Here is an 11,256-nt window from a genome sequence, read left to right on the forward strand (position 1 = left end):
GCCTGCTTCTTTCTCAGAATGACTATCTCGGTGACATGCACCAGTATGGATTAATTTTCTCCCCAACACCCCCAAAACCTCCACTTTTTTCCATCCCCATTGCCACTACTGGTCCAAGCCACCACTCTGTATTCCCGGGAGCCCCGTCACAGCTGCCCTACTAGCTCTCTGCTTCCCTGTTTGCTTCTCACATGCCCTGTCCCCCCAGCCTCCTCTGTGTTGCTTCTTACCCTCCCACCTCCTTTCCACAGCCTCCATGTTCTGAGCCTAAAACATTTCCCGTCACTCTCTTTAGATCAGCCATATTTAGCATGATTTCCCTAAAACCGGCCAATCATCTTTTCCCGTCTGTACACCCTTTTAAACCCTGGCCCATGCTGTTCCCTCAGCCTAGAACGTTCTTCCTCTTCTCAGTTCCTCTTCACCCTCTCACCTGCATCCTGGCCTAGCTCTTTCTCATTCCTACATCTCAGTTTAAGGACATTCCTCCAGGGGCAAGGAATGACATAGGTTGGGTTTGGTCTCCATCACCTACCATTCTCCTCGCCTCGGTGTGGCTTTTCCTTAGCTGTCTGCTCCTCCTGCTTGTCTTCGGGTCCTTGGAGGAAAGAACCACGTCTGTCCTGCTCAACATGCCCAGGGAGTAGCATGACGTTGGACACATAGTACATGGTTGATTTTTTGAACCAATAAATGAACTGCGGGGTTTGGAGCTAGCAGAACTTAAAGCAACCCGAAATATTCCAATCCCCATTCTTCCAGTTAACTTGATACATGAGCTTCTGCTCACTCACCTGCAGCATGAGATGTAATCTGCATTGACCAGGTTGTTGGAAAGGTAGGTGTAAGCATCTCTGTGAAAACACCCAGCACCTAGAAGTCACTCCCTATATTCTTGCCAAGTCTGTGGATGAGAAGTAAAACCCAGTGGAACACCCTCATTCAGATAGTTTGTGTCTTGGGTCAAGGCTACAGTTAAGACATAGGCCCTCAGGCTCGGCTGCTGGACTAGAATCTCAGCTCTGTCACTCACTAACTGGGCAGCCTCGGGCCAGATACTGAAACCATGACGTGCCTTGGTTTCCTCATCTGTAAAATGGGAATCATGATCGTACATGTCTCACAGGGTTGTAGTGGGATTCAGCGCAGATCTGTGCCTAGTCTGTTGGCTTCTGTTACTGCTATTAACATGGGATACTGACAACCACACTGTAATGTTCCTCCCCTGGTCCTCCTTGACAGATGAAGAGAGGTTCCCGGAGAGGTTAAGAGACGGCCCAAGGTCAAAAACGAGGAAATGGCAGTCTTGTGCTTCAAGACCAGGTCTGCTGCACCCAAATCCCATGTTATTTCCACTCCATCAAAGAAGGAGCTCAAAATAGGCCTGTGGCATTTCAGCTAATTTCCTCTAAGCCTTTCCCAAGTAACCAACCGCAGGCACACAAAGCTGCTCCCCTAAGAGCACCCATTCAGCAGCTGCTAAGTCTGTGTGCCCGGTGGACCCGAACCATGTAATGGGGCTCACACCGAGCCAGCTCTTCCCAGGCAGCCTTGTTGGGTCTGCAGAAGGGACCTGAGGAGAAGGGTAGGTCAGTGAGGGGGAAGGGGGCGCAGAACAGGAGTTAGAGCGAAGGACGCTGGAGACCAAACTGGATGTAAAAGTGGGGAGAAGAAATGAGAGGCAAGCCACATTTATTGAGTGCCTACTGTGTGCCAGGCACATCACCCATCTCATACTATAATCATTCAGCCATTGCTATCAAGCATCGGCTATGTCTCAAGCCCAGCACGAGGTCCCCAAGACGTCATGATGAACAGGACATAAGGGCTCACAAGTCAGTGAGAGAGATGATGCCTTCACAGTGAAGTGTTGGAAATGGGATGGTAGAGGCCTGAGCACGGTGGTGGTGGTGGCAGCAGTGGAAAGCAGGGAGTAACTAAGAACCACTCCAGAAAGGAGGAGGAAGCAGTACCAATGCTTTTGTTTTATGTATGGTAGACCTGAGGCTCTAAGAAGCCAACTTATTTGCAGTCATGCAGTTAAGCAACAGAGGTTAACCTGTGGCCTCAGGCCTGTTCTGTCTCCAGAAGTCTGCTCTGTCCATACTGACAGCCCAAAGCTGTTACATTCCCCACAACCCCTTTTCTTCTCTCAATGATGATCTGGCCAGGAGATTAATCAATGCTGCTAATAGCTACCGTCAGTGGCTAAGGTGTTACCAGCTTCTGTGGGCAAACTGAAGTTCCTGAGCCTCTGCTGCTGATTCCCTTTGAGCAAAAGATTCAGGGGTTGGTATGTAATGGGATGGGCGGATAAGGAGGACTCTGTCTCTAGTCTGAATGGACTTTGTGGACAGGTCAGAGGCTATCAAGGTGACAAGCATAGGAGAGGGCAAGCTGCTCAGTCCTGTGTGGCTTTAGCCAACCGTCTCTCCACTACCCCCTACCCCGCCAAAAGGCCTAACCCATCTAAGAGGCCTTCCTGCTTGTCCTTCACTTCCTCCCTACAGACCAGAGCCAAGAAAATCACCCACCCGAACCACGGGCTGAACCTGCTAAGTTCCCTGCTCAGTGGATCAGTACATTAGCCCCTCTCACACCCCAATTCCCATCCCCGTCCTCAGAGGATAAGAAACAAAACTGGAGAAATCCTCAGTCTGCAAATGTCTTGCTCTATCCTAAAGGTACCTTAGCAGAAGTTGTTGAAATTGTCCTTCTGTTCTCCAGACACCAACATCGTCTCCCATATGCCAGGGGCACAGCAATTGCCCCTCGTAAGAGGCCTGCCCTTCTGAGGAAGAAATGGAGCATGAGAAAAGAAGTTTTCTGCAGGATGGAGAAACAGGTCGGGTTTCTACACCGGTTATACCTGCAGACCAACTTCCTAAGGGAAGGAAGATAGACAACACCAAAAAAAAGTCTGTTTTTAATTCGATCATCTGTCACATACTCTTTGATAATCACCAAATCACTGAGAAATTGTGATCTTGAGACAAAAATGGAGGGAAAGAGAAGAAAATATGGAATAACTGAGTTTTGTGATTAAAACATCTGTAACCCTCAAAGAACCCACCAAACTCACACCTCTCTATAGGCTCCTCCCCCAAAAAATGAAAAACTGCACCTATCATGCCTCATGTTCTCCCACTCACTTAACTACGAAACTGATCAGAGAAAATTGTAATCAATAGCAGTACGAATCTGACGGGCTTCTTTCTCCAGGAGTCACATTAACGAAAAGTTGCACATGCAGAAAGAAGTAGCGCTGTAATTAACCCAGGATAGCATTCTGCTGAGGAAGAGGGGAGGGTTGTGATGTGTCTCGGGGTTCACAGCAGGGAGACTTATATCTCCTCCAATCCAGTTTATGAATGACACGGAAAGTTAGAGGGATTCACATCTCTCCCACTTCCCCTGCAAACATATTCATCCCTGCAATGGAAATCATCGCCCAAGCCCCAGCCACCAGTCACTCTTTCGCACCCCTTTTTCCATGAATAATCTTTCCAAAATGTCTGCTAGTAGGAGCAGATTCAGAATTTCACGGAGAATTAGAGAGACACACACAAGGCACTATACACCCCCTGTGAGCCGGAAGAGACAAAGAGAGGAGAGAGGAACCACCAAAAGGAGACGTGGCCAACATGCCAATAAAATAAAACGAAACAAATCCCCCGAAGCAGCAAAGTGAAAACACATAGAGACGGTGTTTGTAGTTACCCATCCAGGCTATATTTTCACCGCTTCCAGGCAGAGAAACGACGGGTTGAAGTTTTGTGCCCATCTGACTGTGATGGGAGGGTTGTATTTGAAGCTCTGGGCACGTAGAGATGGAATGAGAAGGAGGCTGAGCTGGAAGAAACACCAAGGGGGGAGGGCAGGGGAGAGAGAGTGAGAGAGAGAGAGAGAGAGAGAGAGAGCTATCTCTAGCTACGCCTTCCTCTGAGCTCCGGGAGCCCAGGAGAGCGCTCATTTTAGGACTGGGGAGAAGGGTAAAAAGAGGAAAGGCAGCCCCCCTCTCTGCCCTGGCCTTGCCACCCCCGAAGGGAGGGAGGACTCCAGCCCCGCGCCCCCGTCCTGGCGGGCCGCCCAGCGAGCCGGGGAGCGCGCGGAGCAGGCGGCGCAGGGAGCTGTCCAGTTCAGCACCACCCGGTAATGCAGTAGGTGGGAGCGCCTCCGCCGGGGGCCGAGCCGGCAGCGAGTGGGGGGGGCAGGCGGGCGGCCCATCCTGCAGCAAGACGCCGGCTCCCTTGCTTCCAGGAGCTTTGCAGATAGGGGGAGGGAAACCCGCCTCGATTCTCCGGGAGAAACCCCTTCCCTCCCCCACTTCGCCAACACTACCCCCGCCACCAACAACAATAACCGCCGCCGCTGCTCGTCCTGCCGCCGCCGCCGCCGCCGCCGCCGCCGCCGCCGCCGCCGCTGCCGCTGCCGGGGCAAAACCATGGAAGGCGAGACCCCCGCACCTGTTCAGCTGAGATCAAGGGCTTACAGAATACTGGGAAGTCTGGTCTGAAACGAAAGCGCCCGAGACCACTCCAAGGAAGAGAACTGGCGAAGCAAAGGATTTTCATGGCGCAGGCCGCAGAGCCGAGCACGAAGACCGAAGGTTGCCTCCCGGCTTTTACAATCTCTAACTGTCTAGGTCCCGACCATGAGAGATTGTGTTGAGAATGCGGCTGTTCCCTGGTTCACTGTGGAAGCCATCTCCAAATTAGCTATCACATATGGAAACTGGAGACCAGAATTTTAGGAAAAGAGATTAAGGCATCTCACTTGGGGGGGGTGGGGGGTGTCTTTTTATTTTTTTCTTTTTTTAAAAAAAAAAATACTGCAACTGGAACAGTTTCTGATCTCAAAAGGCAAGCCTCTCTTCCCGTGTGATCTTTATAATTTACACTCTTTTCCGTGAGCTTTCTTACCTCCCTGTTTTTATATCTCTCCATAGTCTCTATTCACACATATATCCATTATATTAGTAGTGGAATTATTTTTATTTATTTATTTTTTTTGCTTTAGTACTTGTACCCTCACACACACTCTCCCGAGAACCAGAAGTCGGTTGGGTGTTTATATAATGAAGAATTATGGGGCTGTTTGATCGAGGTGTTCAAATGCTTTTAACCACCGTTGGTGCTTTCGCTGCCTTCAGTCTGATGACCATAGCTGTGGGAACAGACTATTGGCTCTACTCCAGAGGGGTTTGCAAGACCAAAAGTGTCAGTGAGAATGAAACCAGCAAAAAGAACGAGGAAGTTATGACCCATTCTGGATTATGGAGAACCTGCTGCCTAGAAGGTATTTGATTTCCCATCTCCTCCCCCTCTCCACCTCACCCCTCCCCTTCTCACTCCCCCTCCCCACCCTCCTCCAAATAAGTCCCCTTTACATTCCACCATTTTCTTACTTCACTCCTTCCACCACAGATCAAGGTTGGCTGGGTTAGTTTCAGAGGAAAGAAAATCAATAAGCAAAAACCATACTCAACTCTCAAACCTCCACCACCCCCTTCCCTTCAACCTCTTCATTGGAATCATCTGTGATATGATGAAAACAATCAGAGATTGTCTTTAAAAGTCGAATGAGCTCTGCCTGCTTTGGAATCATTAGGATTTGCCATTTGGTGTAGCATTGCCATTTACAAGGGGGGAAAATAATTGCTTCTCTCAACACTGCTCCTCTTTTCGTAATGAAGAATTCGAAAATGCTCTTCCTTTCCCCCTTCTCCACCCCTTACTCCCCAAAAGTCCCAGACACATCATCATCTGCAAATCTCCTTTAAAAAAAAAAAAAGAAAGAATCTGTTGTTTCTAAGAATCCTTATTTGGTAAATCCTAATTATTCCAGGATCTCAAGCTGAGTTCAAGAGCATTTCGTAATGTCTATGAGCCATACATATCTTTCGGGGCGACTGACTGCGTGTGTGTATGTGTGTGTTTTAACGTTTACAAAGTCTAAAAATACATACGTCTCTCGCAGGAAACAAGCCCAAGTTCTAATAAACAGCAATTCACTTGAGGGTTCGTCTGAGAACCAATTCACTTGCACACAGAGTGACATGTCTGTTATCCAGAAGGGACAGCAGCATTGCAGCCAGCTTGAGCATCAGACATTGTGCAGGGAGGCCAGGAGCGAGGCGAGGGCTTGGGGAGCCTGAGAGGGGGAAGGGGGGGCAGTGGACCTGGGGTATCAGCTGTTTGCCTTGATTTTGCAGGGTCACTGAGACGTGTGTGTCTGTGCATGTGCTGTGGGCCAAGGGGTCCCCGCGGTGTAAAGCCTGGGAGCTCAGGGTACAGATGAAGGCATGTGTTTCTGAGATACATTAACAAGCACAGAAAAAAAAGAAAGAAAGAAAGAAAAAAAAACTCCTGCAGGTCATACAACCTGCATTTAGCAACGGACTTGAATATGAGGGACTGCATTCGAACGGCTATGTATATATATATCCGTATCTGTATGTACAAGCTACAGCTACCCATAGAAGGTTGTGAACAGAGAGCTACATGTTTGTATGGAGAGAAAGGCTTATGTGCTTTGCTTCTGACATGAACCAGTGCCGGAGGCTGTTTGAGGCAGCGCTGGGAAGCGGGGACTGCAGGATTGTTTGTTAAGCTCAACATGGGATAGCGATGCAGGCACTGGAAGCCAGGAGATGGGGGAGAAGAGAGGGAAACGGATTGGAGAGGGAGAAACTGATGTGGCCCCAGGGTCTAACCCAAACTGTGCAAAAGCCGCTCTTTGGGAAATGGTTATGTCTGGGAAAGAGCACCGTTTTGTGCCCCCCTTCCCCACATTCTTGGTGCAAACGGTTGAGTGATGGCTGAACATGTTTTGAATAGCTAAGTGACTTCATTGAGCGATGGTCTATTTGACGCATACTGCATTTTGTGCCCTTTCTCAATCCAGACCGCTGCCTTGAACATAGTCTGCAGAGGATCTGTATGCTGAGTGCTCTGTGCTCTTCCCCAGCCAGAGAATCAATATCAGGAAATTAAGAGGGACTGTTTTAAACACACCCGTCCTTAAAAAATGAAAAGCCTTTTAAGCAGCTTGTCATTAACAGTGGAAAGGCTTCCATTTAATTAAACATTTATGGCAGACTTCTCTTCCCAAAGAGAAGAAAAGCAAAGTGAATGAGAGTTGCTTTAGGGAAATGATCGTAGTAACAATTTGCCTTCCTTGGATTTTAGTTAGATGGATGGAGCCAAGAAATTAGAGGAAAGACGGGACATTATTTTAGGAGAAATATACTCAGAAATTGGTAAGTTAGCATAAATATACTTTGTTATCAGGGTTTTACTTGCAAATTCTTCAGACTGTGTTCTCTGAAACAGTTTATAATTCCCAGAAGGCAAGAGGACTAGAGGTGGCTTTGGATCACTTGTGTATTAAAAAACTGAAGTATTTTCTTTTAAATTCCATCTGTTTGGTGCCTATGTCCCCAAATTTGCTGCCCATCCCCTTTAACTTTCTCTCCATGCTGCACCTCCTGTCACCTTCCACCCCTATCTCTCCCCACCCTGAACTATCGGTAAAAGGGTTAGCATTACAACACTTTCCCAAGGGTTGTGTGATGCTCAGCAGGAACTGTGGGTTTGGCCCCTCTCCCAGGTCTGGGGCTTCCAGGCAGTGAGGGCAGGACTGGGCCAAGCTCCCTTCAGGACTCTATTCCCTTTCCACTTGTAGCCAAGGCCCAGGCAGGAAGGGTGGGTGCTTGGAGACCCCCATTCAACGTGGCCTTCCATTTCCAAAGCATCTGTCCCTATGGGGCTCTGTGGGTTGGGACCACCTATGGAAGTTGGGCTTTGGACCCTTAGGAAGTGGTTTAAAGATTTTAAGCCACTTATTTTCACAGACTGCTCTGATTTCCGAAGACTGTTCAGAGCATTTACTTCTGAAGATTGGCATAGACGGTTCTCGTGGGGTGTTCCTCTCCTTCCTTTCCAGAGCATTCAAAATAGGGTCAGCCTTTACGGAGATCATGTTGTCAGCATTTCACCCGTCCCCCAATCTATGCTTTTTTGTGTGAGAACTTGGACTTTCAAAAAAGACACCCCCGTCACCTCTCTATTGTGTTTCCTGCCCGCACCCCCCAAAAAAGTTGTGAACAGACCTCAAATCGCCCCCAAGATGCTGCTGATAACTCCAGATGAAAAACAATCCTGTCGGCTTCTGATCTCTTCTGCTTTCTGGCTTTCACTTGGGCTTTTTGTCGCCTGAGATGCGTTTTCTTTCATTCACTTATTGATGAAAATAATAATCAGGAAATAGTTCCCTGCCTCTGTTGCTCCTTCTGAAGTGAATCAGTCTGCTGACGAATGAGGAGGGTCGGGACCACCTGTTCGCGGTTGACACCCAGCAGGAGAGGAGAGGAACCAAGAAGCGACAACCTTTATTATGTTTTCCTCTGCATAGTGAACAGCAGCGTCTCTGTGTGTGAACTTGAGCTCTCTAGCAGACTGCGAGTCCTTAGTGGGACTGATGGTGTGGGACGGGCTGCTAGAAGATACAGGTAGGTGGAGCCCAATAGGAGAAGTCCTTGAACTTTTCAGGAAAGCTGTGCTAGTGCCTCCGAATGGAGAGATGAGTTAGCCCTTTCAGGGAACTGTTCAATAAAATCCACAACAGGACCCAAAAACATCATTTCTGAGCGAGGCATCTCTGGGCCGTGCTGTGGCTTGCTGCTCAGGATATTAACCTCTGTTGTCACCTAAAGGAATCATCGTCTCCAGGGACAGCAAGAAATTCACTCTGTGTTTGTTCTCTCCTTCGCCTCCCTCCCCTCTGCCCTGGCTCCACGTCTCCCCTAGAGGATTTCCAGCCCTGCAGAGGAGGAGCCAACGGCAGTACAACGTGGTCTATAGCAGAAACCACCCTCCCTCTCTCGCTCCTTTCCTTGCCGTGCGGCAGCGCAGAAATCTTCCTCTCTGTCTCCACTGTTTCATTCTCTGTCTCCACTGTTTCATTCTCTCTGTTGGATTTCCGAGCTCCTCTTTCATCCACGGTTTCTCCCGTCTTGGCTTCCGGGTGCTGCTTGCTCACCGTTGCTACCTCCCCACTCCCTTTGAGCAAGAAGTGTCTCCATCTTCTTGAACTGTCTTTGCCAAGTTGAGAGTTGCATACCCTTTGCTTGGCCTGCAGGGTGGCAAGTGCTCCACGCTGGGTCCGGCCCTGGCTCTCTGGTTCTCCAGAAGGAAAACATCCATCTTTTATTTTAGGGATGACAACAGCTTCCCAGATAATCTTGCCTTTTAAGTGTGGATGTGCTGAGTATGGAATTTCCTAATGGGCCATCGCTTGATGCAAATATCACTCGAGAATCCCCAAGATAATCTGATTCTTTGTAGGCACTTTGCACGCAATAGGTGCATAAAAATATTTATCAAGGGATGGATTTTGAAATTCTTCAAATTATTTAGGTAAATTCAAACATCATGAGGACATGTGACAAGAGAGTGATCAAGAGAGGGACAAGGCGGTGAGGAAGTCAGGATGGTTGGTTTGTTCCTCCTGGTGCTTCTTTTTTAAAAGAATAATAACGAGTCACAAGATTCATTAATTCAGTTCAGAAGGAGTCCGTCATTAGGGTTGTGCAGCTCCTAATTGGCTAGTGGAAAATTATCAGCAGACTCTGCAAGCAAAGAAAAAAGTAACCGATCGATTTTCTCCCCTTTTCTGCTTTGAAAGTACACCAAAGTCCAGTTGGATTGTAATAGTCACCAGAATAGACACTTTGGGTAGAGAGCAGCCATTATGGACCGTCCCCATTTCGGTACTCCAGAAACTTCTATTCTCTAGCAAACCTCCCCCACCCAGCACCCAGGACCCTGAGAATAGTCCCTAAGGTCTTAGGTTCTGACCATCGGTTTTCCAAAGGGCCAAGCCCCACATTCCTAAGCATCCTCACCTGGGAAGGCAAACTTGAACCCTTTACTGTGGAACACACTCTGGGAGTCCTTGCCCACTCACAATGCCCTTCCCGCCACCACCCCCCACCCACAGCCGCCCTTTACAGCTGAGCAGAACTAGGCACACAGAAGTGACATCACGTACCAAGGCCACATGGGCAGAGCCATTCAGAACTTGAATCCAAGCCCCTCGCTTCCACCCTGCGCGCCTTCAGAGGGCTCTACGCACATACCCTGGCCTACTGTGGCCCTGTGCTCATAGTCACTGTTAGCCCTGGATTTTATTCTGTGTCCCATTAAGTGTCCCCCGTCGAGGGCCCAGCCTGAGCTTGCCGGGAAATCTGGGTTCTGACACGCCTGACTCTCCAAACGCCACTCACTCCAGCTGCCATGCGCCTTGCGGAGTGACCGTTCTGCCGTAACCCCCGTCATTCCTGCGAGGCCGAGGGAATGCGACACTGAACTTCAGGCCAGACCCACCAAGCGCCTCTTTGGGTTTTGCCCTTTCATTTTCGGAAGTGTCCTCAATGTCAACTATCCATTGGTTTTATGTTTGCAAACATGTTTCAGGAAACAGCAAATTTCCGTCCCCTGGAAGTCATGGAAGTCTTCAGAGGAAGCTTCATGGCGTGTGGGGTGGTGGAAAGACTTTCGCAGCCGCACGGGCCTGGGTTCATTCCAAACACTGCAGCCTGGGAGATCCCGGGCAGGCTCTTTCTCCTCTCCAAGCCTGTTCCCTTCTCCGAAATAGCATTCTCACGGGGTGGTTTCTCTGACGGACTTGCCTGTGGTAGCAATCAAGCACCCCAACCTGCACCCCTCCTACAGCCCTCCCGACTCTGTCTTCTTCTTTACAGAGTACTTCCCACCTTCTAGCACAGTACCTAGTCTCCTCGTGATATTTGGTGTCTGTCTCCACCCCCGGACTGTGCGCTCCAGGAGGGCAGGGACTGCCATCCGTTTTTTGCATGTTGCTGTAACCATGGCAACCAGGACGTTGCAAGCCACCAACCTGCCTTTGTTGGGGCAGGAAACCTCCAAGCCTGTTCCCTTCTCCGAAATAGCATTCTCACGGGGTGGTTTCTCTGACGGACTTGCCTGTGGTAGCAATCAAGCACCCCAACCTGCACCCCTCCTACAGCCCTCCCGACTCTGTCTTCTTCTTTACAGAGTACTTCCCACCTTCTAGCACAGTACCTAGTCTCCTCGTGATATTTGGTGTCTGTCTCCACCCCCGGACTGTGCGCTCCAGGAGGGCAGGGACTGCCATCCGTTTTTTGCATGTTGCTGTAACCATGGCAACCAGGACGTTGCAAGCCACCAACCTGCCTTTGTTGGGGCAGGAAAC

The 11,256-nt window shown here is 49.3% G+C and overlaps 1 protein-coding gene across 1 annotated transcript in view; it reads left to right on the forward strand.

Moving 5' to 3' along the window:
* The first annotated feature begins 5,000 nt into the window (after window positions 1-5,000).
* Window positions 5,001-11,256, forward strand: part of LOC111157697 (calcium voltage-gated channel auxiliary subunit gamma 2) — a 109,346-nt gene continuing 103,090 nt past the window's right edge. Inside the window, exon 1 of the mRNA XM_022519329.1 lies at window positions 5,001-5,298. Coding sequence (XP_022375037.1) covers window positions 5,088-5,298 — 211 coding nt within the window. The 5' untranslated portion in view covers window positions 5,001-5,087. The remainder of the gene's footprint in view (window positions 5,299-11,256) is intronic.

The sequence above is a fragment of the Enhydra lutris genome, unplaced genomic scaffold, assembly GCF_002288905.1.
Source record: "Enhydra lutris kenyoni isolate GAN:26980312 unplaced genomic scaffold, ASM228890v2 scaffoldscaffold55, whole genome shotgun sequence".
NCBI lineage: Eukaryota > Metazoa > Chordata > Mammalia > Carnivora > Mustelidae > Enhydra > Enhydra lutris.